This window comes from Manacus candei, unplaced genomic scaffold (assembly GCF_025592945.1).
Source record: "Manacus candei isolate 608988 ecotype Guabito, Panama unplaced genomic scaffold, ASM2559294v1 h1tg000014l, whole genome shotgun sequence".
Lineage (NCBI taxonomy): Eukaryota > Metazoa > Chordata > Aves > Passeriformes > Pipridae > Manacus > Manacus candei.
This window is the reverse complement of record NW_026138062.1, coordinates 53,005,946-53,033,237: the sequence shown is the minus strand read 5'-3', so window position 1 is coordinate 53,033,237 and position 27,292 is coordinate 53,005,946. Positions and strand designations below refer to the sequence as shown.

The 27,292-nt window shown below is 47.7% G+C and overlaps 2 protein-coding genes across 9 annotated transcripts in view; one reads left to right on the top strand and one right to left on the bottom strand.

Annotated features, from left to right (window-relative positions):
- LOC127468058 (M1-specific T cell receptor beta chain-like) overlaps positions 1-23,871 on the bottom strand; it is a 56,959-nt gene extending 33,088 nt beyond the window's left edge. Inside the window, exons 1-2 of the mRNA XM_051780840.1 lie at positions 23,595-23,871; positions 22,854-23,151 (exon numbers count right to left, since the gene is read on the bottom strand). Of these exons, the coding sequence (XP_051636800.1) occupies positions 22,854-23,151; positions 23,595-23,730 (434 nt within the window). The 5' untranslated portion in view covers positions 23,731-23,871. The remainder of the gene's footprint in view (positions 1-22,853; positions 23,152-23,594) is intronic.
- The window catches only part of LOC127468069 (trypsin I-P1-like), a 47,368-nt gene that overhangs the window by 10,878 nt on the left and 9,198 nt on the right, over positions 1-27,292 (top strand). The window contains exons 1-5 of one of the 8 annotated variants that reach the window (XM_051780867.1): positions 3,455-3,586; positions 19,084-19,252; positions 19,858-20,111; positions 20,647-20,783; positions 21,194-21,448. The exons of 1 other annotated variant lie outside the window; for it this stretch is intronic. In XM_051780867.1, the coding sequence (XP_051636827.1) occupies positions 3,547-3,586; positions 19,084-19,252; positions 19,858-20,111; positions 20,647-20,783; positions 21,194-21,343 (750 nt within the window). In that variant the 5' untranslated portion in view covers positions 3,455-3,546 and the 3' untranslated portion in view covers positions 21,344-21,448. Of the gene's footprint in view, positions 1-3,454; positions 3,587-4,263; positions 4,433-5,032; positions 5,287-6,063; positions 6,201-6,610; positions 6,867-18,251; positions 18,407-19,083; positions 19,253-19,857; positions 20,112-20,646; positions 20,784-21,193; positions 21,449-27,292 lie in introns of those variants that run through there. 6 more of the 8 variants (XM_051780862.1, XM_051780861.1, XM_051780868.1 and 3 more) reach the window with 6 other exon arrangements.

Sequence of the window (27,292 nt, the reverse complement as noted above, 5' to 3'; positions counted from 1 at the left end):
TAGAAAACGAGAAAGGGGGGGTGATGGAATAAGGCAGCAGCAGAATGAATTGGAAGAAGAGAAAGTGAGGGGATGGAGAAGGCAACGACAGAGGTGATAAAAGAGATGGTGGAAGAAAGTGGTGTAAGAAGAGAAGGAGGAAGAGATGGAAGAAGGCGGTGAAAGAAGAAAAGGCAGAGGTGACAGAGGTGATGGAAGAAGGTGATAGAAGAAGGTGGTCAAAAATGTGGCAGCAGAAATGAAGGAGGTGATGGAGGAGGTGGTGAAAGAAGGCATTGGAGGAGGAAAAGGAGGAAAATACATAGAAAGCAACAGAAGAATGCGGCAGATGAAGGTGGTGGAAAAAGAGAGGGAGAAGGCAATGGAGAAGTTGACAGAAGAAAGATGCAGAAGAGGGTAGAGGAAGGAGGCAGTGGAAGAAGAGGTGGCAGCAGAATAAGACATCAAAAGAATGCAAAGGAAGATGGTGGAGGAAGAAGAGGGGAGGAGGCAATAGAGAATGTGGTGGAATAAGGTAGCAGAAGGAAGTGTCAGAAGAGGGGGATGGAAGAGGAGAAAGAAGGTTGCAGAATAAAAGAAGGTGACAGAGGAGGGGACAGGAGGGGGTGGCAAAAGATGGCAGAAAAAGAAAAGAAAAGAAAGAGAAGGTAAAAGAAAAAGGTTGTGGAAGAACACAGCAGAAGCAGAGAAAGAGGAAGCGATGGAGGACGTGATGGAGGAGGCAATGCTCTGAGGACCCTTTATTTTGCCCAGGAAATACAGGTATTTTACACCCCAAGAAAACCCCTTCCAGAACTTGGAACCACTAGGGCAAGTGTTCCATCATTAAGTGCTGTCCCTACTTCCATCTCTGCCTGAACTACCCAACAACACTGTGAGATAAACCCACCTTCTAACACACACCTTTATCAGATCAGACCCTCCCATCCTGCCCAAAAGGGGTTGAGATGCTTCCAGGAGACCTCTTATGCTCCAGAAAATGAAGGGATGCATTTGGGTAACTCTCCAAACTTATGCAGGACTTAAGCAACTCTGCCTGTCCTTCTCTAGGTCATGAGTGACACATTGGCAGACGGGTGACAGTCCAGAGAGATCTATGATAATCTTTGGTCTCTTACTGGGCTACAGTAGCAGGGAACTGTCCAGCACCAAGTCATTCCTGAGGATGAGAGAGATCAGATCAGATGTCATAGCCCTCCATGAATTTTTCTTCCATAAATGTGTCCCTGCTCTTTTTGAGGCCATGTAAATCTTTTGCAACCTTTCCCACAAAAACCTGTGGGAAGGACTTCACAGCTTCCCTAAAAGAGGAGGAAGTGTTTTGAACCAGCCCCAACCCCCAAGCTTTGCATGTTTCTCCCTGATTCTTGGACAGAAACAGACAACAAACAAACCATCCTTCCCCTGGCTCCTCAGGCCACTGTCTTGTGCTATGTCTTCTTTCTCTCTAGGACACTAAGAATCCATGTTTCTGGCATGGATAGAATTAGAAGAAAAGCATTAGAGGCCATAGGTGAAAGAGGAACACTTGAAGAAAGAATACAACAAGAGGCTGCCAGAGCAGGTTTGCTCAGATGTGGAGAGCTTTGGAGAATGTAGCAGCTGCTCCTACACAGGAGAAACTTGAGAAGAGAGAAGCAGTGGTGTCCTCATGACCAAGCTCTGCGAGCTGTAAAAGGACTAACCTCAGAAGCTCCTCTGATTTCTGTTCACAGGAAGCTTTATCTCTGTCAGCCCATGGTCTCACCAGGTTTCTCTTTCCCGGGATCTTTCATCAGCCTGGACAAATGGATTTCCTTTATCTGAGTCCAGTGTTGACACAGCTGACTGAAATACTTGAAGTAGGAAGACAGAGTTCTAGAAATGCAAGCTGCCATTGCTTGTCCATTGATAAGACCTAGTAGAGCTGCCCTCAATTCACCAGTCCTCCTCCTTCCTGTGCCCCTGAAACCACCAGCTTTCTGCGGCAGCATCACTGCATGAACCGAGAGATTTGTTTGCAGCAGCAGATGGACAACCTTGAGTGTATTCTTTCAAAGACCCTATAAAAAACTTACAATATGGAATGTTTAGCAGTGTATCTGATTACAACCTGTCTTAATGCCAATGGCATGTTTTGGAAAAAGAAATTATAAATCCACAGGGAGATCAGATTATACATACTGTAGGCTAGAAATTCTTCTTGTTCTCCTTAGCTATGATGGCATTGGATAGCTTTGGTAATCTTTCCACAAATAAGGCTATTATGGACCTTTTGCTTTTCCACGGAAAGCTCCTAATCCTTACTTCTTTCCCAAAATAAAACATGCTTCTAAGAAAGCTAGGCAGTGACCCCAGTTTAAAGGTCAACAAAATCCATGCAGCCCCATAGAAAAGTTGCTGGCCTTGGACATGTGCTTTAGCCTAAAGGAAAACTTCATCTGGACAGTGCCACTTTGGGTGTCAGTCCTCCAGGGCTCTCAAAACATGGATCATGGAATGGAGTAGAAAGAGTATTCCTATGTAGTCTCTCATGCTATTCAAGTATCTCAAAAAATATGGCTTCTGTTTAATGTCTCATGAGAGTATCCCACATCTTTCAGGAGCGAACATGATGAAGTTGGCAACTGTCTGGAAAATGAAAAGGATTTTACATCAAATGCGTTAAGCTTTAGCAAACTTTGCGTCATGACAGAAATCCTTCACCTTCCCAAGAAGGATTTCAGAAGAGCTCGCTACTTGTGTTCCCAGTATTATTTTTCATATACACTACATTCATAAACATCAGCATGACCCTGAAATTCTTCTGTGGCAATAATGAGCTTCTGTAGAACACTCCAAAGATGAATAAAAAGTAGGCCTTGGTACTTTGGCAGGTATTTTCTTAGAGATTAGGAGAGAGAAATTAGGAAAGGTGAGCATTCCCACATTTGAAGTATATAACTTGGGAAGTGGTGGACGACACAAAATAGTTTTCGTCATACTCCCTTTGGAAATTACTTGTGAGGAATTTTAGTTAGGAAATCACTGTTTTCTATATGACAAAACACACAGACACTATTCAAGGAAAGGGATAAACTTAACAAAGTTAACCAGTGGTTTGTTGGCTTTCCCCTGTCTCCCCAAAGAAATGCATTGTATCTTTCTGTCCACTACCTACAAAATTCAACTTCCGGTGAAAATATGCATTTCTAAGAAAGACATCATCAGCACAGAGGAATCTCAAAGGGGTTTGAGACTTCTTCTCAACAGGTGCTGAGTTTAAGAATGAGGCAGACAAACAACTAGGCATCTACCAAAGCCAAAATGTATTTTTAAATTGAAGGCTGCCCTCTGGAATGACTTAAAATAGCTCTCTGTCTTAAGAGAGGTTTATGATTAACAGATATATTATTTGTACTTTCTACTAGGGCCTGTTAATGCCCACGTTTGGATCTTCAAATTTTCCACTGTGTACTTTTTGTCTGGAGAAAACCTTGGACTAGAGATAAGGCCATATCCAAAAATGTATTTCTAGCAGCTCCTGCTTCCAGTCAGCCTGTCTGGGCTTGAGGTTGAATCAAGACCATGAAGTGCCTGCTGTTTCTCGCCTTTGTTGGGGCGGCTGGTGAGTATGTTTTTTACTTCTATTTCTGTAATGTAAAAGGAAGCTGATTTTCTGAGCAAAATGGCAAGGTAGCCTCTTGTGGGAAAGTCACACCTTGTTTCAACTTGCCGAAGTTTCAAGGCAGAGTCCTGCAACTTCTGTCTTCTGTTTGCAATTGCTTGTGTCAAAGCATGGGGAATGAACACCTTCACAGGGGTTCCTGACCCAGCAACACAGGAATGTGTCCATAGCTCAAGAAAAAGACTCCCTCTGTCTTAAGAAACACACAAATAACAGTTCTGGCCCAGGAAGCCCTAAAGCAGCTGTACAATTTTAGACTCTAGGCGGGCGCTTGCTCCAAGGAAATGGCACCGTGGACTTGTTTTGTACTTTTGTGTTCAGTCCACTCTTGACCATTTCTGCAGACAGGATCCTGGGGAAGACACACCTTTCCTCCAATCCATCAAGCAAATTTCTATGTTCTTCTGTTCACTCAGGGAGTAGCTGGACATGCTTTAGTTGGTGACTCGTGAGACACCAGACTAAGCCTGATCACCTTATTGGAGGGTGCAGCAAGTGAATGTCCATTGCACTTGCTCACCACTGCTACCCTGAGTTTTATAGAAGCGCAACCTCCAAGTGGGGTGCACAAGGTACCTTAGGCCAGGTGTTGACATGTGGCACTTCTTATCTCCCAGTTGCCTTCCCCACCATCGCTGAGGATGATGACGACAAGATCGTGGGAGGCTACACCTGTGCAGAGAACTCTGTTCCCTATCAGGTGTCCCTGAATTCCGGATATCACTTCTGTGGAGGTTCCCTCATCAGCAGCCAGTGGGTCCTGTCAGCTGCTCACTGCTACAAATAGTGAGTGGAAAAATTCACATTCTTCTCCAACTGACTTCTCTCTTCCAGCTCACTTCTAGCAGGAATTCAGAGTTATGAGATACAAATAGGGAAGTGGCTCTGTTCTGACCTGAGACAGCCAAGGGATGGGTGGCTCATTCAGGAAGGTGGGTTAAGGCACCCAAAAGGCTTTTTTCTTTCTGCAAATGTTTCTGTCAACGCACTTTCTGAAATGACAATGGAATAATCGAGAAACAAGTTACGGGCTGTGATTTCTTGTCCATTCCATGAATCCAGCTAAAGCAGGGTCACTGCAGAACAGAAAGAGCAATGAGGTCCGGCTGATGGTGGTTTGCCTTTTTCCAGAATGTTTCTATAAATCACTGCAATATATTCCACTGCCATCTATACATAACCCTACAGAAAACCACCACCCCTTCTGGGAGTGGGTAAAGATCTCAGCGTGGATTCCCTTGGCTTATGCAGGACAAGAAAGATAACCCACCCAAAAGAGCTACTGGGGCAGCGATGTGAAGCAAGGGCATCAAGTGACAGAGAGGTTCCTCTTAAGCTGTACAAGGGTAGCAGAAAAGTACATGCCGTGCCTTCTCTTTTTTGCAGTCGCATCCAAGTGCAGCTCGGGAAAAATAACCTGGCCCTGACAGAATCAACACAGCTGTTTATTAACTCGGCTAAAGTCATCCGCCACTCTGGCTACAGCGCCTATACCCTGAACAATGACATCATGCTCATCAAGCTTGCCACCCCAGCCCAGCTCAGCAAGGCTATCCAAACAGTTCCTCTGCCCACCAGCTGTGTGGCCGCTGGCACCACTTGCCTGATCTCCGGCTGGGGCAACACACTCAGCAGTGGCAGTGAGTACTCTGTGGGAATGTACAGCCCCCTGGGGGCCTGCGAGACTCTCAAAGACCTCACCATTAATTCCAAACAGGGCAGGGTAAAGCACAGAGAAGTGCTGTGCAACAGGGCTTTTGGAGTGATGGGTCAGGGAACGACAGTAACCGTTTGACTGCAGTGATGCAAGCCTTTGCAAGGTCCTTCCTCTCATTCTGTGTTATGAACACGGGATCACTGAAGCCACCCATGCACTGTTTACCAGCACGTTCACAGAGCCATTAATTTTGTGGTCCGGTGCTCTCAGCTGTGCCATGCCAAGCACGAGCAATGTAACTATTGTCAACAGAGTTGTCAGTTCTCTGAGAACAAGGGCAAAGTCTGGGATTGGGGATCTACAATTCCTACTAGACACCTTCTCTCTCTTACACTGGTGGATAGTGACTGATATCTAATCCACTGATGACATCTAAACCTGCACCAGAGGAGAGGATCGTTGTCCTGAGGCTCAGCCTGCTTCCAGCATATGTGCCACAAGAGTGGCTCCACACTTGCCAACTGGTGATTTTCTAGGTACCAGAGAAATTAAGGTGGCTGCAGTGTAGAATGGTGGGCCTATAGGTAGAGTCTGTTCCATGTAAACAGAAGGAATCCATGCTGTGGTTACTGTTCAGATGAAGAGGGACAACTGCTGGAATAGGATGTCCAGTGACTACTTGCCTGTTAAAAAAGAACTTCTCTGGGCCATGAAAGGAACTCAGCGATGTCATCAACCATCTCTCCTTGTTTTCTTGTAGGTAACTATCCAGATGAGCTGCAGTGCCTGAAGGCTCCGGTGCTGTCTGCCACTGACTGCCAGAACGCCTACCCTGGTCAGATTACAAGCAACATGATGTGTGTAGGATTCCTGGAGGGAGGAAAAGATTCCTGCCAGGTAAATCCTCTGCCTCTCCTGTCCCATTTGCTTCTCTCCTGCCTTTTCCCAGCCAAAGAGGCCTTCATGTCACACAATCAGCTCTACTCCCTGCCCTGGCACATCTGAATTTTTGAATGACAGCAGAGGTTTAGGGCACGCATATCCTAAGCATCTGACAAGGACGACATCCAGCAAAACCAGGCAGCTTCTTCATCCTTAGCTGTGGTGCCCTTGGAGCTCAAGTCAGGCATGCTAGCATCAGGGGGAGAGTGCTCATCAGAAATGTAGAACTACCTTCTACCTATACAGAATTTCTGTCTAGAGTAAGCCTGACAGAAGTTCCTTAAATGTCAGGGATTTCAGGGATCTCTGGCTCATTGCTCAGGCTGATGCCATTGGTTGACTATCCATATCCTTTGTGTGCACAGGGAGATTCCGGCGGTCCCGTGGTCTGCAACGGAGAGCTCCAGGGCATTGTTTCCTGGGGCATTGGATGTGCCCAGAAAGGCTACCCTGGAGTTTACACCAAGGTTTGCAATTACGTCTCCTGGATCCAATCCACTATAGCCGCCAACTGAGACCCTCTCACTCAATGTGACCTGCTTTTTCTCATCATCCTTTCTGCTCTTTTGGGTCTGGACAAACAAACACCATGAAAAATTAATAAAGACTTTCAGGCACCCCTACTTTGTGCACTGTTTCTCTGGGAACTTCCCTCGGCTGCGATAAGGAGGACAGAGACAGGAACATCACTCTGGGCAAAGTAGTTAATAGTTGTAGTGCCCCTCAAGTGGTAGCATCTTGGAACACTTTGCAGACACATCTTTAAGAGTCGGTTACTTGCAGGCATTTCTGGAGCAGAACATCTTTTCTGTCCTTTTGAAAAAGAAAAGGAAGAGCCCATATTCCCACAGCTCTTGAAGTCATTCTGAAATTCATCCCCCAACTCTGCCTTTTCCCCTCCTTCCACTGAAAACACAACGAGCTGCAGCATGGCATCCTTTCTTTGAGCCTGCTTATCCCAGGGCAGAGAGGAATGGGAGAGGGAAGAGGGTGGTGTTTTGCGAGGAGGTCAGCAGGAGGCAGGGCATTGAGGCAGAGACTTTGGATCTCCCATGTGGAAGAGCTGGTCCTTGCCATGACACTGATTGGGTTGTCTCATTCTGTGCTTGCAGAGCCCCAGAACAAGGCCTTGCCATCCCACATCACAAGAAGGAAAGAAGTTCAGGAGAGAGGGAGAAGGGAAGTGAGGAGGGAAGGTAGGAAAGCAACAAGAGGGAGGGAGTTAAGGTCAGGAGGGAAGGAGGAAGACATGCCAGAAAAGGAAGAAGGCAAGGAAAAAGGCAGGGGAGAAAGAAGGAAAAAAGGCAGAAATCTAGGAAAGAAGGAAAGCTAAAAGCAAAACAGGAAAGGAAGATTGCAGGAGGGCAGGAAGAAAGGCTCAGGGAGTGCTGCTAGCCATGAGTTTCTGCTGCAGCCTGGGGCTCTTTCCCTACAGTCCCATGCTCTGTCCCCACACACTGTGAAGACTTGGCCTACATCACATACATCAGAGTGTTCAGGTCACAGGGTTCTAGTGTGACTTGGGGACCCTGGTTCACAGCAGCGTGCGCATTCCCTGGAGACCAGTGGGACCAGGGGACCAGTCGGCCTTGCCCTTCCAGATGGGGGGAAGGAAAAGGCTGTGTGAACTCTTCCACATTGTGCTTCCCCACGAATTTGTGTAGCAGACTGAAAAGAGGAAGAAATGGATGAGGATGAAGGAAATAGGAGGGGAACGGGTGTGAGAGGACAGAGAAGAAAGGTTGGCAGGACAGACAGAAACACATTCAGGGAACAGCGTGAGAAGCAGTGAATGGCAGAGAAATGAGGTGAGGCAGGGAATACAAGAAGAAAGGAGAGTCAAAAAGTGATTCAGAGATGGGAAGGAAGAGGAAAGAAGTTAGAGACCTCGTAGAAGACAGAGAGACAATACCACTCTTTTCCTAAAGAGCTGGATGACAAGTGAAGAAAATGGGTTACTGTCAAATACTGGGCTCCCTGCGCACTAGTGCCAGATCCCTGTTTGCATGCAAAGGTTTGTGCTATGTTGCTCCAGCTTTTGAGTCACTGTGAATCTTGTTCAGCACAGAAATATGTGCCTGAGTCATTGAGTAGGGCATGATCTATCTTCATAGATAAACGTTTGTTCTTAGTCCCATTACTCTGGATGTGATTTAGGAATTCCTTCTCAATATATGCTTTGCTACTTTCCACTGAGTATACAACCAACAGAAGAGAGGTATCCTTCCCAGTGGGCAACTTGTACCAGTGCATGGTACTGACTCCACTCAACGTTCCGGAGCAGTTCAGAATCACAGGGTCTCCCACTTGGATGACTGTATCTGGTGATTGCTGAACAGCCCCGCCTGGAAAGAGAAGGGAAGAAATGTGGGAAGTGAAATGCCTTGAAGAGGACACAAAAATACATCCTTGAAGTATGTCATAGGATGCAGTGGCGTCTGGGTGTAAGAAAGCTGCGGGACAGTGTCCTGTTTCTCTGAAAAAGACGCATAGGAGAAAACAAACAAACTAAGAATCAAACAAACCAGCTTCAAAATCAAATGTACATCTGTTTTGAAAAATAATGGCTTCAGGACTCTCACTTGAAGCATAAAAATGGGACAGAAAAAACCAAATTTGTGAGCCTACAAAGTTTTCGATTTAAGAAGTAGAGGAATAGTTCACTTTGTTCATTGCCCATCCTCCCCCTGGACACCTTGGTGAAAGGACACTGCCAGCAATTGGGCACACCGCTGAAGCAGCAGCAGTGGCTCCAGTGCAGATGTTCAAGAGGAAGGGAAGTTCACTTACCCAGAGGAGCCAGGATGGCCACAAGGAACCAGTGGAAATCCATTGAAAAAGGCCACCTCCTTCCAGCAACCTGCCCCTGGTGACAGCACAGACACAGAGCTGTGTACAGAGGAAAGGCTGAGAGGAAGAGATACATGTGTTTGTGGGTGGGCAGGGGAGTGGGAGGGAGTCAGAAGTGTGAGAAGGCAGTTGTCTGCCTGGGAACAGTGGGAATGACACCTGCACGCAGTCCTGAGGTGCATGTACTCTGCTCCACTGACTTCCTGCTCTGTGTGTGTGTGTGTGTGTGTGTGTGTGTGTGTGTGCATGAGTAGGTGGAGTTAAGTGTTATCACAGGAGCATGATGGGGCTGTGTGGCAGCCTGAGTATGGTCATGGCACAGGGATGCACAAAGAGGCACCAAATGAAGGGAAGGAAAGGGACCTCAGGAATGCATGTTTGTGTCTGTGCCCACAGCTTTTCTCCTCTCTAGACATGCTCAGACACACAGACTCCCAAGCCTGCAAGCTGCAGAGTGGAATCTTCTTTGCTGATCCCAGTCAGGCCTGACATGTTGCCTGACATGGAAAAAGTGCTGACCTGTCATCCTGGTGTCTGTTGCATGACAGAGAGTAGTTCTTTAACTGTTCTTCTCTTACTCCAAAGGGGGATCTCCAGGAGAGAAAATGCTGTCTTTGGCTCTGCCCTGGGACTACCTCTTGAGAGACTGCACCCCAGAGAGATTTCTGAAGAGAAGGGTGTGCCCCAGGGGATATGCTGGTACAGACTTTCCTTCTCCATGCCAGAGAAGAATTGATACTCTTCTGCACTCCTTATCCAACAGGACAAGAACGGACAAAGCTGGAGAAAATAATGTCGTCTTCTTGACACAGAGCCTTGTTCACCATCCCAAGGCAGTGGGAAATCACTGCCAGCAGGAAGAGAGGCTGATAGTTTGTGTACACTGGGTTGGTGTACAGAGGTCTGACCGAGACTCTGCATATCCATGCTGTGCTGACGGCCAGCAATGCAGGGCAGTGTAAGGTTGGCCCGTACAAGACAGCAAGCGATCCGGTTGCTCATGGTTCTCAAGGACCTTGCAATAAAGATGTCCCCCTGTGTCCCTTCAGTTGAAGAGAGCAGAAACACTTCCAGCTCCCAAACCCTCTGTTGCAGGTCTAAGTATGTCCCATTGCATTCATTTCCACCAGCTGCCTACAGAAGATTTAGGAAAGATCCCAGATTCCTCCAAAGAAAGAAAAGGGAGAAAGGAACAAAGGGGGTGGGCTACATTGTGCAGGCAGTCGGAAGGAACCGCACACCCTCGCAACACCCCAGCACTTCAGTTGAGAGGAGACTCGACTTGCTTTGTACGTGGAAAGGGACTCCATTTCCCATGGGATTCCCTGAGGAGTGCAGGTGACAGAGCAGTGCATAATGAGCCTTGCAGAGCACATGGTATTCAAGGAGTTAGGGATCTCAAACAGACATGTCTGCTCTGTTGGGCCTTGTATTTAGGTCTCAAGAAGCCTGTATGTTAGCATGGGAATCTGCAGTGGGGGAAACTTCTGGAATGCCTGCTGCTGGCCTGTGCCACACACTGGTGTATGTTATGTATGACAGAAAGGATCACAGAATCACAGAATGGGTAAGGTTAGGAAGGACCACAGTGGGTGAATCAGGTCCCACCCTCCCTGCTCAGGCAGGGTCTTCCTCAGAGCACGTTGAACCGGATTTTGTCCAGGTGGTTCCTGACTATCTCCAGGGAGGGAGACTCCACAAACTCTTTGGGCACTTGGTTGTAGTGCTCGGTCACCCTCACAACAAAGAAGTTCTTCCTCATGGTCAGGTGGAACTTCCAGTGCATCAGTTTCCACCCATTGCCTCTCGTCCTATTGCTCAGCACCACAGAGAAGAGCCTGACTCCATCCTCTTGACACCCTCCCTTCAGATACTTATATCTCTGGAGGAGGTCCTCTATCAGTCGCCTCTACTCTACTTGCGGGCAGTCTGGCCCAGTTTCCTGAGCCTTTCCTCATGAGAGACACGCTCCAGTCCTTTAATTGTCTTCAGATCCCTCCACTGGACCTGCTCCGGGAGCTCCATGTCTCCCTTGTACTGAGGAGCCCAGAACTGACACAGCCCTCCAGATGTGCCTCACCAGGGCTGAGGAGAGGGGCAGGATCACCTCCCTCAACCTGCTGGCAATGCACTTCCTCATTCACCCCAGGATACCATGGGCCTGCTTGGCCACGAGGACACACTGCTGCCTCACGGACAGCTTGTTGTCCACCAGGACCCCTAGGTCCTTCTCCACAGAGCTGCTTTCCAGCACATCGGCCCTCAGGCTGTACTGGGAAGTAATGTGGAGTTATTTGTCCCCAGGTGCAGGACCCTGCATTTTGCCTTTATTCAGTTTCAGACGGTTCCTCCCTGCCCATCTCTCCAACTTGTCAAGGTCCTTCTGAAGGGCTGCACAGCACTCCAGTGTCTCAGCCACTTCTCCCAGCTTTGTGTCATCAACCAACTTGATGAGGAGACTCTCCACCTGTTCATCCAAGTCATGGATGAATAGAACACTCTCTCCTGTTGGAAAATTTCAGTTAGCTGCACAGCTTGCTAAGACAATCTTTGGGAAAGGTAAACTGTGTGTGGATCAAGGGGTGGAAGGCACTGGTCCTGACCCAGAGAGCACTGTACATGGAGGAGTTAGTGATGCACATAACAGTTAATGGGAGTAGGCACAGGCCTGTGCTGTGCTGCACACCAACCACAAACCTTGGTTACATAACAACCAGAGAGGAGTTGTTGCAACAGAGGAGCATGTGGGCAGCTCCCACTTGGAACTGGCTACTTTGACACCTGCCTGGTCTGGCCTTGCCTTTATGTAAAGGTGCACCAGGAACTTCTCACGCAAGCATCCTTTTTGTTTGATAGTGAGAATAAACTCTCAGCATCTAAGAAGAGGAAGAAGGGAAGGCTAGGAAGCAGAGGAGGTAAAGACTTGGAAGCAATCTCCCTGTCTTGTGCAGCACCCGGAAGGAGGAAAGTAGGTCCTGTTTGTGCGGGGAGAGGTTTGTGCTCAGCTGCCTCATCAGCCTAGCCACTGTGTTTCACTCTCAGCACAGTAATATATGCCAGAATCGTTGAGAAAGGCATGCTCTATCGAGAGGGTCATACTGTCTCCTTGTATCTTACTGGCCTTGAAATGGCTCTCGAGATCTTTCTCAACAACTGCATTAGCACCTTCCACTGCAGAAGCCACTGGGGTCAACCTGGAGTCCTTCCGCGAAGGCAGCATGTACCAGTACATTGCTGTGTTGGAGGATTTCTTCTTGGAACATCTCAGAGTCACAGGGTGGCCTTCTTGTATCACCGTGTCTGCGGACTGTTCCAGAGCCAACACTGGAAGGGTAAAGGAGTAGCATTAAAGAGAAGGAAAAAATGGAAAAATGTGAACTAGGCACTGTGAGTTGGTAGAGAAGAGGGTGCACAAAGAATTAAAAATAGACCGCCATTGCAGGAGATTTGAGGATTGCTTCCCATCTTGTTCATTGCTCATCCTCAACACTTTGTGGAATGAAACACTGCCAGCAACTGAGTACCCAGCTGGGAAAGCAGCAGTGGGATCGATGCAGGTGTTCAGGAGTAAGTTGAGTTCACTTACCCACAGGGACCATCATGGCCACAAAGAAACAGCAGGAAACCATGGGGGGAAAGCCCCTATCCTGTCAGCAACCTGTATTCTGTAGTTGTGCAGAGATATGTGAAGAGTAGCACTGAGTGAGGATGAGACATACTGGGGTGGGGCAGGACAAGAAAGGTGAGAAAGGATTGGCTGGCTGGGAACACTGGGGAATGACACAAAGCATCACAGGGAAGCGTAAAGCCTTCAGTGATGCAGTGGGCTGGGCGGTGGGGGTGGTGGGGATGGTGGAGAAGCAAGAAGGGGGTTGTATGAACAGAACTATGCTGAGGTTGCCTGGCAGTCTGAGTGTGCAAGGCAGAGGAATGCTGAGAGCTCCCCTTCTCCTTCTGAAGGCCTTGAGAGATGAAAGAATGAGGTATAAAGGACACCCACTGGTCCCTAGAATTTTCCCATTAGTTTTCCCTGTCCTCCCCAGACATGACTGCCCCACCGCCCCTCTTCCCACCCAACCGTGAGATGGAAGCACACTTCATCTGGCAAATTTGAGGATTGCTCAGGGACTGAGACCATCTGTGTCATTCCCCCCTCTGCCCTGTGAATCCAGCTGTCCAGGGTGGTTTGCTTTCCTGGCAGGACTGAGCTTGTCCTTCAGTGGGGTGTGGAGGGTGCCACTGGGATACAGCCAGTGAAAGCAGCTGCACAGTGACATTTCATTCACTCATGCTCTGCCAGTGACACTTCTCTGCTGCTCTGCTCACCAGCTGACGAGATCCAGGCAGCTGGCATCCTTTTCCCTGTGTCCTCAGGTATTTCTGCTCTGAAAAACCACCGTGAGGCCTTTCCTGCATGGGGGGAAATCTGCAAAGGATAGCTGGAGAGCCCGATGAGCACAGGGATGAACGTCTGGGAGACTGGCAAGGGTGAAAGGAACACAGGGAATAAATGACAGAGGTCTTCACTATGCCAAGGCCTGCTGGCAATACCTTTCCCTCCTCCTCCTCCTCCTTTCTGTGCCTGGAGCTCTACCTGATGACAGGGAAGGAGACTCAAGTGAAATGGACTAGGATTCCTGGTGGTACTTCTGTTCCTAATGCTGGGAAGGAGAAGGCACTAACCTTCTCTGTGTCACCCAACTCAGTGTTCCTGTGAAGAAGAAAGTTCATTGAAAGTCATGAGGAAAACTGTATGCAAGTGTTAAGCAGGAGACAGGATCAACAGGTGGAGACTGTGATATGGTGCTGAGTTTTAGATTTAGGATGAGAATAATGTTGATAACAGAGTTTTAGTTGTTGCTGAGCAGTGCTTACCTGAAATCAAGGACCTTGCATTTTCTCCTGCTCTGCCAGCCAGGAGATGCACAAGAAGCTGGAAGGGGGCTTTTCCAGGACAGCTGACCCAAACTGATCCAAAAGGATATTTCACACTGCAAACCATCGTGCTCAGAATATAAACTGCAGGGAGTTGGCCAGAAGATACCAATTGCTGCTCAGGGACAGGCTGGGTATTGGTCAGTGTGTAGTGAATTACTGTGTTGTGTGTCACTTGAGTTTGCTGACTATTATTCCTCTCTCCGTTTTCCCTTTCATTACTGTTATTATTATTATTGTTGTTGTTTCTATTGTTGTTGTTGTGATGATGATGATGATGTTTGTATCTCAACCCATGAGTTTCACCTGTATCCTGCTCTTCTCCACATCCCACTAGGACCATGGCCTGAAGGGCTGCTTTAAGAGAGTCTGTTTGTGGGATGAGCTCTGAGTCATCCTACAGTATTGCCTGAAACTATTGGTCTGTCTCAATGCCAATGGCATGTTTTGGACAAAGAAATTATAAATCCACAGAGGGATCAAATAACACACTCTTGTAGACTAGAAATTCTTCCCGTTCTGCTTAGTTAGGATGGCATTGGATTGCTTTGGTAATTTTTGCCATGCTTAGTCCTATTATGGACCTCTTCCATTTTCACAGGGATGTTCTAATCCTTACTTCTTTCACAGGATAAAACATGCTTCTAAGAAAGCTGGGCAGTGATGCCATCAAAATCCATGCAGCCCCTTGGAGAAGTTGATGGCCTTGGACATGTGCTTTAGCCTAAAGGAAAATTTCCATCTGGACAGTGCCACTTTGGGTGTCTGTCCTCCAGGGTTCTCAAAATATGGATCATGGAATGGATGGGAAGGAAGAAGGCAGCAGAGGTGTAGGACAGAGGAAGAAAAGGAGGAGGTGACTGAGTAGGTGAAAGAAAAGGCAATGGAAGAAGGTGCGGACATTAGAGAAGGAGGAGGTGATGGAGAATGTGAAGAAGTGACAGAAGACAACACTGGAAGAAGGAGGTGGAAGAAAAGGAGGAGACCATGAAGGAGGTGACAGAGGAAAGTGGCAGAAGAAGAGAAGGAGTGGTAGAAGAAGGGAAGAAGGAAGGTGCAGAAGAAGGTGGTGGAAGAAAGTGGTGAAAGAAGAAAAGGAGGCTATGGAGAAAGTGACAGAAGAAGGAGGAGGCAATGGAAGAAGGTGGTAGAAGGGTGGTGGAAGAAGGCTGTGGAAGAAAAGAATGAATAAGTGACAAAGAGCGGTGGAAGAAGGCAGGTGAAAAAGAGAAAGGGGAGGAAGAAGAGGAGAGGAGGCAATAGAGAATGTGGTGGAATAAGGCAGCAGAAGGAAGTGTCAGAAGAGGGGGATGGAAGAGGAGGAAGAAGGTTGCAGAAAAAGTGAAGGTGACAGAGGAGGGGACAGGAGGGGGTGGCAAAAGATGGCAGAAAAAGAAAAGAAAAGAAAGAGAAGGTAAAAGAAAAAGGTTGTGGAAGAACACAGCAGAAGCAAAGGGGAAGCGATGGAGGAGGTGATGGAGGAAGCAATGGAAAACAATGCTCTGAGGACCCTTTATGTTGCCTAGAAAATACAGGTATTTTACACCCCAAGAAAACCCCTTCCAGAACTTGGAACCACTAGGGCAAGTGTTCCATCATTAAGTGCTGTCCCTACTTCCATCTCTGCCTGAACTACCCAACAACACTGTGAGATAAACCCACCTTCTAACACACACCTTTATCAGATCAGACCCTCCCATCCTGCCCAAAAGGGGTTGAGATGCTTCCAGGAGACCTCTTATGCTCCAAAAAATGAAGGGATGCATTTGGGTAACTCTCCAAACTTATGCAGGACTTAAGCAACTCTGCCTGTCCTTCTCTGGGTCATGAGTGACACATTGGCAGACGGGTGACAGTCCAGAGAGATCTATGATAAACTTTGGTCTCTTACTGGGCTACAGTAGCAGGGAACTGTCCAGCACCAAGTCATTCCTGAGGATGAGAGAGATCAGATCAGATGTCATAGCCCTCCATGAATTTTTCTTCCATAAATGTGTCCCTGCTCTTTTTGAGGCCATGTAAATCTTTTGCAACCTTTCCCACAAAAACCTGTGGGAAGGACTTCACAGCTTCCCTAAAAGAGGAGGAAGTGTTTTGAACCAGCCTCAACCCCCAAGCTTTGCATGTTTCTCCCTGATTCTTGGAGAGAAACAGACAACAAACAAACCATTCTTCCCCTGACTCCTCAGACCGCTGTCATGTGCTATGTCTTCTTTCTCTCTAGGACATGGATTCTCTCTAGAATCCATGTTTCTGGCATGGATAGAATTAGAAGAAAAGCATTAGAGGCCATAGGTGAAAGAGGAATACTTGAAGAAAGAATACAGAAAGAGGCTGCAAGAGCAGGTTTGCTCAGATGTGGAGAGCTTTGGAGAATGTAGCAGCTGCTCCTACACAGGAGAAACTTGAGAAGAGAGAAGCAATGGTGTCCTCATGACCAAGCTCTGCGAGCTGTAAAAGGACTAACCTCAGAAGCTCCTCTGATTTCTGTTCACAGGAAGCTTTATCTCTGTCAGCCCATGGTCTCACCAGGTTTCTCTTTCCCGGGATCTTTCATCAGCCTGGACAAATGGATTTCCTTTATCTGAGTCCAGTGTTGACACAGCTGACTGAAATACTTGAAGTAGGAAGACGGAGTTCTAGAAATGCAAGCTGCCATTGCTTGTCCATTGATAAGACCTAGTAGAACTGCCCTCAATACACCAGTCTTCCTCCTTCCTGTGCCCCTGAAACCACCAGCTTTCTGTGGCAGCATCACTGCATGAACCGAGAGGTTTGTTTGCAGCAGCAGATGGACAACCTTGAGTGTATTCTTTCAAAGACCCTATAAAAAACTTACAATATGGAATGTTTAGCAGTGTATCTGATTACAGCCTGTCTTAATGACAATGGCATGTTTAGGATAAAGAAATTATAAATCCACAGGGAGATCAAATTATACATTCTTGTAGACTAGAAATTCTTCTTGTTCTGCTTAGCTATGATGGCATTGAATAGCTTTGGTAACCTTTCCACAAATAGGGCTATTATGGACCTTTTGCTTTTCCACAGGAAGTTTCTAGTCCTTACTTCTTCCCCAAAATAAAACATGCTTCTAAGAAAGCTAGGCAGTGACCCCAGTTTAAAGGTCAACAAAATCCATGCAGCCCTATAGAAAAGTTGCTGGCCTTGGACATGTGCTTTAGCCTAAAGGAAAACTTCATCTGGACAGTGTCACTTTGGGTGTCAGTCCTCCAGGGCTCTCAAAACATGGATCATGGAATGGAGTAGAAAGAGTATTCCTATCTAATCTCTCACGCTATTCAAGCATCTCAAAAAATATGGCTTCTGTTTAATGTCTCATGAGAATATCCCACATCTTTCAGGAGCGAACATGATGAAGTTGGCACCTGTCTGGAAATTGAAAAGGATTTTACATCAAATGCGTTAAGCTTTAGCAAACTTTGCATCATGACAGAAATCCTCCACCTTCCCAAGAAGGATTTCAGAAGAGCTTGCTACTTGTGTTCCCAGTATTATTTTTCATATACACTACATTCATAAACATCAACATTATCCTGAAATTCTTCTGTGGTAAAAATGAGTCTCTGTAGAACACTCCAAAGATGAATAAAAAGCAGGCCTTGGTACTTTGGCAGGTATTTTCTTAGAGATTAGGAGAGAGAAATTAGGAAAGGGAGACAGTGAGCATTCCCACATTTGAAGTATATAACTTGGGGAGTGGTGGACGACACAAAATAGTTTTCGTCATACTCCCTTTGGAAATTACTTGTGAGGAATTTTAGTTAGGAAATCACTGATTTCTATATGACAAAACACACAGACACTATTCAAGGAAAGGGATAAACTTAACAAAGTTAACCAGTGGTTTGTTGGCTTTCTCCCATCTCCCCAAAGAAATGCATTGTATCTTTCTGTCCACTACCTACAAAATTCAGCTTCCCGTGAAAATATGCATTCCTAAGAAAGACATCATCAGCACAGAGGAATCTCAAAGGGGTTTGAGACTTCTTCTCAACAGGTGCTGAGTTTAAGAATGAGGCAGACAAACAACTAGGCATCTACCAAAGCCAAAATGTATTTTTAAATTGAAGGCTGCCCTCTGGAATAACTTAAAATAGCTCTCTGTCTTAAGAGAGGTTTATGATTAACAGATATATTATTTGTACTTTCTACTAGGGCCTGTTAATGCCCACGTTTGGATCTTCAAATTTTCCACTGTGTACTTTTTGTCTGGAGAAAACCTTGGACTAGAGATAAGGCCATATCCAAAAATGTATTTCTAGCAGCTCCTGCTTCCAGTCAGCCTGTCTGGGCTTGAGGCTGAATCAAGACCATGAAGTGCCTGCTGTTTCTCGCCTTTGTTGGGGCGGCTGGTGAGTATGTTTTTTACTTCTATTTCTGTAATGTAAAAGGAAGCTGATTTTCTGAGCAAAATGGCAAGGTAGCCTGTTGTGGGAAAGCCACACCTCGTTTCAACTTGCCGAAGTTTCAAGGCAGAGTCCTGCAACTTCTGTCTTCTGTTTGCAATTGCTTGTGTCAAAGCATGGGGAACGAACACCTTCACAGGGGTTCCTGACCCAGCAACGCAGGAATGTGTCCATAGCTCACGAAAAAGACTCCCTCTCTCTTAAGAAACACACAGATAACAGTTCTGGCCCAGGAAGCCCTAAAGCAGCTGTACAATTTTAGACTCTAGGCGGGCGCTTGCTCCAAGGAAATGGCACCGTGGACTTGTTTTGTACTTTTGTGTTCAGTCCACTCTTGACCATTTCTGCAGACAGGATCCTGGGGAAGACACACCTTTCCTCCGATCCATCAAGCAAATTTCTATGTTCTTCTGTTCACTCAGGGAGTAGCTGGACATGCTTTAGTTGGTGACTCGTGAGACACCAGACTAAGCCTGATCACCTTATTGGAGGGTGCAGCAAGTGAATGTCCATTGCACTTGCTCACCACTGCTACCCTGAGTTTTATAGAAGCGCAACCTCCAAGTGGGGTGCACAAGGTACCTTAGACCAGGTGTTGACATGTGGCACTTCTTATCTCCCAGTTGCCTTCCCCACCATCGCTGAGGATGATGACGACAAGATCGTGGGAGGCTACACCTGTGCAGAGAACTCTGTTCCCTATCAGGTGTCCCTGAATTCCGGATATCACTTCTGTGGAGGTTCCCTCATCAGCAGCCAGTGGGTCCTGTCAGCTGCTCACTGCTACAAATAGTGAGTGGAAAAATTTACATTCTTCTCCAACTGACTTCTCTCTTCCAGCTCACTTCTAGCAGGAATTCAGAGTTATGAGATACAAATAGGGAAGTGGCTCTGTTGTGACCTGAGACAGCCAAGGGATGGGTGGCTCATTCAGGAAGGTGGGTTGAGGCACCCAAAAGGGTTTTTTCCTTCTGCAAATATTTCTGTCAATGCAGAGCACTTTCTGAAATGACAATGGAATAATCGAGGAAAAAGTTACGGGCTATGATTTCTTGTCCATTCCATGAATCCAGCTAGAACAGGGTCACTGCAGAACAGGAAGAGCAATGAGGTCCGGCTGATGAAGGTTTGCCTTTTTCCAGAATGTTTCTATAAATCACTGCAATATATTCCACTGCCATCTATACATAACCCTACAGAAATCCACCACCCCTACTGGGAGTGGGTAAAGATCTCAGCGTGGATTCCCTTGGCTTATGCAGGACAAGAAAGATAACCCACCCAAAAGAGCTACTGGGGCAGCGATGTGAAGCAAGGGCATCAAGTGACAGAGAGGTTTCTCTTAAGCTGTACAAGGGTAGCAGAAAAGTACATGCCGTGCCTTCTCTTTTTTGCAGTCGCATCCAAGTGCAGCTCGGGAAAAATAACCTGGCCCTGACAGAATCAACACAGCTGTTTATTAACTCGGCTAAAGTCATCCGCCACTCTGGCTACAGCGCCTATACCCTGAACAATGACATCATGCTCATCAAGCTTGCCACCCCAGCCCAGCTCAGCAAGGCTATCCAAACAGTTCCTCTGCCCACCAGCTGTGTGGCCGCTGGCACCACTTGCCTGATCTCCGGCTGGGGCAACACACTCAGCAGTGGCAGTGAGTACTCTGTGGGAATGTACAGCCCCCTGGGGGCCTGCGAGACTCTCAAAGACCTCACCATTAATTCCAAACAGGGCAGGGTAAAGCACAGAGAAGTGCTGTGCAACAGGGCTTTTGGAGTGATGGGTCAGGGAACGACAGTAACCGTTTGAATGCAGTGATGCAAGCCTTTGCAAGGTCTGATATCTAATCCACTGATGACATCTAAACCTGCACCAGAGGAGAGGATCGTTGTCCTGAGGCTCAGCCTGCTTCCAGCATATGTGCCACAAGAGTGGCTCCACACTTGCCAACTGGTGATTTTCTAGGTACCAGAGAAATTAAGGTGGCTGCAGTGTAGAATGGTGGGCCTATAGGTAGAGTCTGTTCCATGTAAACAGAAGGAATCCATGCTGTGGTTACTGTTCAGATGAAGAGGGACAACTGCTGGAATAGGATGTCCAGTGACTACTTGACTGTTAAAAAAGAACTTCTCTGGGCCATGAAAGGAACTCAGCAATGTCATCAACCATCTCTCCTTGTTTTCTTGTAGGTAACTATCCAGATGAGCTGCAGTGCCTGAAGGCTCCGGTGCTGTCTGCCACTGACTGCCAGAACGCCTACCCTGGTCAGATTACAAGCAACATGATGTGTGTAGGATTCCTGGAGGGAGGAAAAGATTCCTGCCAGGTAAATCCTCTGCCTCTCCTGTCCCATTTGCTTCTCTCCTGCCTTTTCCTAGCCAAAGAGGCCTTCATGTCACACAATCAGCTCTACTCCCTGCCCTGGCACATCTGAATTTTTGAATGACACCAGAGGTTTAGGGCACGCATATCCTAAGCATCTGACAAGGACGACATCCAGCAAAATCAGGCACCTTCTTCATCCTTAGCTGTGGTGCCCTTGGAGCTCAAGTCAGGCATGCTAGCATCAGGGGGAGAGTGCTCATCAGAAATGTAGAACTACATTCTACCTTTGCAGAATTTCTGTCTAGAGTAAGCCTGACAGAGGTTCCTTAAATGTCAGGGACTTCAGGGGTCTCTGGCTCATTGCTCAGGCTGATGCCATTGGTTGACTATCCATATCCTTTGTGTGCACAGGGAGATTCCGGCGGTCCCGTGGTCTGCAACGGAGAGCTCCAGGGCATTGTTTCCTGGGGCATTGGATGTGCCCAGAAAGGCTACCCTGGAGTTTACACCAAGGTTTGCAATTACGTCTCCTGGATCCAATCCACTATAGCCGCCAACTGAGACCCTCTCACTCAATGTGACCTGCTTTTTCTCATCATCCTTTCCTTTCTTTTGGGTCTGGACAAACAAACACCATGAAAAATTAATAAAGACTTTCAGGCACCACTATTTTGTGCACTGTTTCTCTGGGAACTTCCCTCGGCTGCGATAAGGAGGACAGAGGCAGGAACGTCACTCTGGGCAAAGTAGTTAATAGTTGTAGTGCCCCACAAGTGGTAGCATCTTGGAACACTTTGCAGACACATCTTTAAGAGTCGGTTACTTGCAGGCATTTCTGGAGCAGAACATCTTTTCTGCCCTTGTGAAAAAGAAAAAGAAGCTCTAGAAGTCATTCTGAAATTCATCCCCCAACTCTGCCTTTTCCCCTCCTTCCACTGAAAACACAACGAGCTGCAGCATGGCATCCTTTCTTTGAGCCTGCTTATCCCAGGGCAGAGCGGAATGGGAGAGGGAAGAGGGTGGTGTTTTGCGAGGAGGTCAGCAGGAGGCAGGGCATTGAGGCAGAGACTTTGGATCTCCCATGTGGAAGAGCTGGTCCTTGCCATGACACTGATTGGGTTGTCTCGTTCTGTGCTTGCAGAGCCCCAGAACAAGGCCTTGCCATCCCACATCACAAGAAGGAAAGAAGTTCAGGAGAGAGGGAGAAGGGAAGTGAGGAGGGAAGGCAGGAAAGCAGCAAGAGGGAGGGAGTTAAGGTCAGGAGGGAAGGAGGAAGACATGCCAGCAACGGAAGAAGGCAAGGAAAAAGGCAGGGGAGAAAGAAGGAAAAAAGGCAGAAATCTAGGAAAGAAGGAAAGCTAAAAGCAAAACAGGAAAGGAAGATTGCAGGAGGGCAGGAAGAAAGGCTCAGGGAGTGCTGCTAGCCATGAGTTTCTGCTGCAGCCTGGGGCTCTTTCCCTACAGTCCCATGCTCTGTCCCCACACACTGTGAAGACTTGGCCTACATCACATACATCAGAGTGTTCAGGTCACAGGGTTCTAGTGTGACTTGGGGACCCTGGTTCACAGCAGCGTGCGCATTCCCTGGAGACCAGTGGGACCAGGGGACCAGTCGGCCTTGTCCTTCCCGTTGGGGAGAAGGTGTGAACTCTTCCACATTGTGCTTCCCCACGAATTTGTGTAGCAGACTGAAAGGAAGAAGAAAGGGATGAGGATGAAGGAAATAGGAGGGGAACAGGTGTGAGAGGACAGAGAAGAAAGGTTGGCAGGACAGACAGAAACACATTCAGGGAACAGCGTGAGAAGCAATCTGTGAATGGCAGAGAAATGAGGTGAGGCAGGGAATACAAGAAGAAAGGAGAGTCAAAAAGTGATTCAGAGATGGGAAGGAAGAGGAAAGAAGTTAGAGACCTCGTAGAAGACAGAGAGACAATACCACTCGTTTCCTAAAGAGCTGGATGACAAGTGAAGAAAATGGGTTACTGTCAAATACTGGGCTCCCTGCGCACTAGTGCCAGATCCCTGTTTGCATGCAAAGGTTTGTGCTATGTTGCTCCAGCTTTTGAGTCACTGTGAATCTTGTTCAGCACAGAAATATGTGCCTGAGTCATTGAGTAGGGCATGATCTATCTTCATAGATAAACGTTTGTTCTTAGTCCCATTACTCTGGATGTGATTTAGGAATTCCTTCTCAATATCTGCTTTGCCACCTTCCATTGAATATACAACCAACTGCAGAGAGGCATCCTTCCCAGTGGGCAACTTGTACCAGTACATGGATCTGACTACATTCAATGTTCCGGAGCAGTTCAGAATCACAGGGTCTCCCACTTGGATGACTGTATCTGGTGACTGCTGAACAGCCCCGCCTGGAAAGAGAAGGGAAGAAATGTGGGAAGTGAAATGCCTTGAAGAGGACACAAAAATACATCCTTGAAGTATGTCATAGGATGCAGTGGCATCTGGGTGTAAGAAAGCTGCGGGACAGTATCCTGTTTCTCTGAAAAAGACACATAGGAGAAAACAAACAAACTAAGAATCAAACAAACCAGCTTCAAAATCAAATGTACATCTGTTTTGAAAAATAATGGCTTCAGGACTCTCACTTGAAGCATTAAAATGGGACAGAAAAAACCAAATTTGAGCCTACAAAGTTTTCGATTTAAGAAGTAGAGGAATAGTTCACCTTGTTCATTGCCCATCCTCCCCCTGGACGCCTTGGTGAAAGGACACTGCCAGCAATTGGGCACACCGCTGAAGCAGCAGCAGTGGCTCCAGTGCAAATGTTCAAGAGGAAGGGAAGTTCACTTACCCAGAGGAGCCAGGATGGCCACAAGGAACCAGTGGAAATCCATTGAAAAAGGCCACCTCCTTCCAGCAACCTGCCCCTGGTGACAGCACAGACACAGAGTTGTGTACAGAGGAAAGGCTGAGAGGAAGAGATACATGTGTTTGTGGGTGGGCAGGGGAGTGGGAGGGAGTCAGAAGTGTGAGAAGGCAGTTGTCTGCCTGGGAACAGTGGGAATGACACCTGCACGCAGTCCTGAGGTGCATGTACTCTGCTCCACTGACTTCCTGCTGTGTGTGTGTGTGTGTGTGTGTGTGTGTGTGCATGAGTAGGTGGAGTTAAGTGTTATCACAGGAGCATGATGGGGCTGTGTGGCAGCCTGAGTGTGGTCATGGCACAGGGATGCACAAAGAGGCACCAAATGAAGGGAAGAGAAAGGGACCTCAGGAATGCATGTTTGTGTCTGTGCCCACAGCTTTTCTCCTCTCTAGACATGCTCAGACACACAGACTCCCAAGCCTGCAAGCTGCAGAGTGGAATCTTCTTTGCTGATCCCAGTCAGGCCTGACATGTTGCCTGACATGGAAAAAGTGCTGACCTGTCATCCTGGTGTCTGTTGTTGCCTGACAGAGAGTAATTCTTTAACTGTTCTTCTCTTACTCCAAAGGGGGATCTCCAGGAGAGAAAATGCTGTCTTTGGCTCTGCCCTGGGACTACCTCTTGAGAGACTGCACCCCAGAGAGATTTCTGAAGAGAAGGGTGTGCCCCAGGGGATATGCTGGTACAGACTTTCCTTCTCCATGCCAGAGAAGAATTGATACTCTTCTGCGCTCTTTATCCAACAGGACAAGAACGGACAAAGCTGGAGAAAATAATGTCGTCTTCTTGACACAGAGCCTTGTTCACCATCCCAAGGCAGTGGGAAATCACTGCCAGCAGGAAGAGAGGCTGATAGTTTGTGTGCATTCGGTTGGTGTACAGAGGTCTGACCAAGACTCTGCATATCCATGCTGTGCTGCCGGCCAGCAATGCAGGGCAGTGTAAGGCTGGCCCGTACAAGACAGCAAGTGATCTGGTTGCTCAAGGTTCTCATGGACCTTGCAATAAAGATGTCCCCCTGTGTCCCTTCAGCTGAAGAGAGCAGAAACACTTCCAGCTCCCAAACCCTCTGTTGCATTCATTGCATTCATTTCCACCAGCTGCCTACAGAAGATTTAGGAAAGATCCCAGATTCCTCCAAAGAAAGAAAAGGGAGAAAAGAGCAAAGGGGGTGGGCTACATTGTGCAGGCAGCCGGAAGGAACCGCACACCCTCGCAACACCCCAGCACTTCAGTTGAGAGGAGACTCGACTTGCTTTGTACGTGGAAAGGGACTCCATTTCCCATGGGATTCCCTGAGGAGTGCAGGTGACAGAGCAGTGCATAGGGAGCCTTGCAGAGCACATGGTATTCAAGGAGTTAGGGATCTCAAACAGACATGTCTGCTCTGTTGGGCCTTGTATTTAGGTCTCAAGAAGCCTGTATGTTAGCATGGGAATCTGCAGTGGGGGAACCTTCTGGAATGCCTGCTGCTGGCCTGTGCCACACACTGGTGTATGTTATGTATGACAGAAAGGATCACAGAATCACAGAATGGGTAAGGTTGGGAAGGACCACAGTGGGTGAATCAGGTCCCACCCTCCCTGCTCAGGCAGGGTCTTCCTCAGAGCACGTTGAACCGGATTTTGTCCAGGTGGTTCCTGAATATCTTCAGGAAGGGAGACTCCACAAACTCTTTGGGCAACCAGTTGTAGTACTCAGTCACCCTCACAACAAAGTAGTTCTTCCTCATGGTCAGGTGGAACTTCCAGTGCATCAGTTTCCACCCGTTGCCTCTCGTCCTATGGCTCAGCACCACAGAGAAGAGCCTGACTCCATCCTCTTGACACCCTCCCTTCAGATACTTATATCTCTGGAGGAGGTCCTCTCTCAGTTGCCTCTACTCTACTTGAGGGCAGTCTGGCCCAGTTTCCTGAGCCTTTCCTCATGAGAGACACGCTCCAGTCCTTTAATTGTCTTCAGATCCCTCCACTGGACCTGCTCCGGGAGCTCCATGTCTCCCTTGTACTGAGGAGCCCAGAACTGACACAACCCTCCAGATGTGCCTCACCAGGGCTGAGGAGAGGGGCAGGATCACCTCCCTCAACCTGCTGGCAATGCACTTCCTCATTCACCCCAGGATACCATGGGCCTGCTTGGCCACGAGGACACACTGCTGCCTCACGGACAGCTTGTTGTCCACCAGGACCCCTAGGTCCTTCTCCACAGAGCTGCTTTCCAGCACATCGGCCCTCAGGCTGTACTGGGAAGTAACGTGGAGTTATTTGTCCCCAGGTGCAGGACCCTGCATTTGCCTTTGTTCAGTTTCATACGGTTCCTCCCTGCCCATCTCTCCAACTTGTCAAGGTCCTTCTGAAGGGCTGCACAGCACTCCAGTGTCTCAGCCACTTCTCCCAGCTTTGTGTCATCAACCAACTTGATGAGGAGACTCTCCACCTGTTCATCCAAGTCATGGATGAATAGAACACTCTCTCCTGTTGGAAAATTTCAGTTAGCTGCACAGCTTGCTAAGACAATCTTTGGGAAAGGTAAACTGTGTGTGGATCAAGGGGTGGAAGGCATTGGTCCTGACCCAGAGAGCACTGTACATGGAGGAGTTAGTGATGCACATAACAGTTAATGGGAGTAGGCACAGGCCTGTGCTGTGCTGCACACAAACCACAAACCTTGGTTACATAACAACCAGAGAGGAGTTGTTGCAACAGAGGAGCATGTGGGCAGCTCCCACTTGGAACTGGCTACTTTGACACCTGCCTGGTCTGGCCTTGCCTTTATGTAAAGGTGCACCAGGAACTTCTCACGCAAGCATCCTTTTTGTTTGATAGTGAGAATAAACTCTCAGCATCTAAGAAGAGGAAGAAGGGAAGGCCAGGAAGCAGAGGAGGTAAAGACTTGGAAGCAATCTCCCTGTCTTGTGCAGCACCCGGAAGGAGGAAAGTAGGTCCTGTTTGTGCAGGGAGAGGTTTGTGCTCAGCTGCCTCATCAGCCTAGCCACTGTGTTTCACTCTCAGCACAGTAATACATGCCAGAATCGTTGAGAAAGGCATGCTCTATCGAGAGGGTCATACTGTCTCCTTGTATCTTACTGGCCTTGAAATGTCTCTCGAGATCCTTCTCAACAACTGCCTTAGCACCTTCCACTGCAGAAGCCACTGGGGTCAGCCTGGAGTCCTTCCGCGAAGGCAGCATGTACCAGTACATTGCTGTGTTGGAGGATTTCTTCTTGGAACATCTCAGAGTCACAGGGTGGCCTTCTTGTATCACCGTGTCTGCGGACTGTTCCAGAGCCAACACTGGAAGGGTAAAGGAGTAGCATTAAAGAGAAGGAAAAAATGGAAAAATGTGAACTAGGCACTGTGAGTTGGTAGAGAAGAGGGTGCACAAAGAATTAAAAATAGACCGCCATTGCAGGAGATTTGAGGATTGCTTCCCATCTCGTTCATTGCTCATCCTCAACACTTTGTGGAATGAAACACTGCCAGCAACTGAGTACCCAGCTGGGAAAGCAGCAGTGGGATCAATGCAGGTGTTCAGGAGTAAGTTGAGTTCACTTACCCACAGGGGCCATCATGGCCACAAAGAAACAGCAGGAAACCATGGGGGAAAAGCCCCTATCCTGTCAG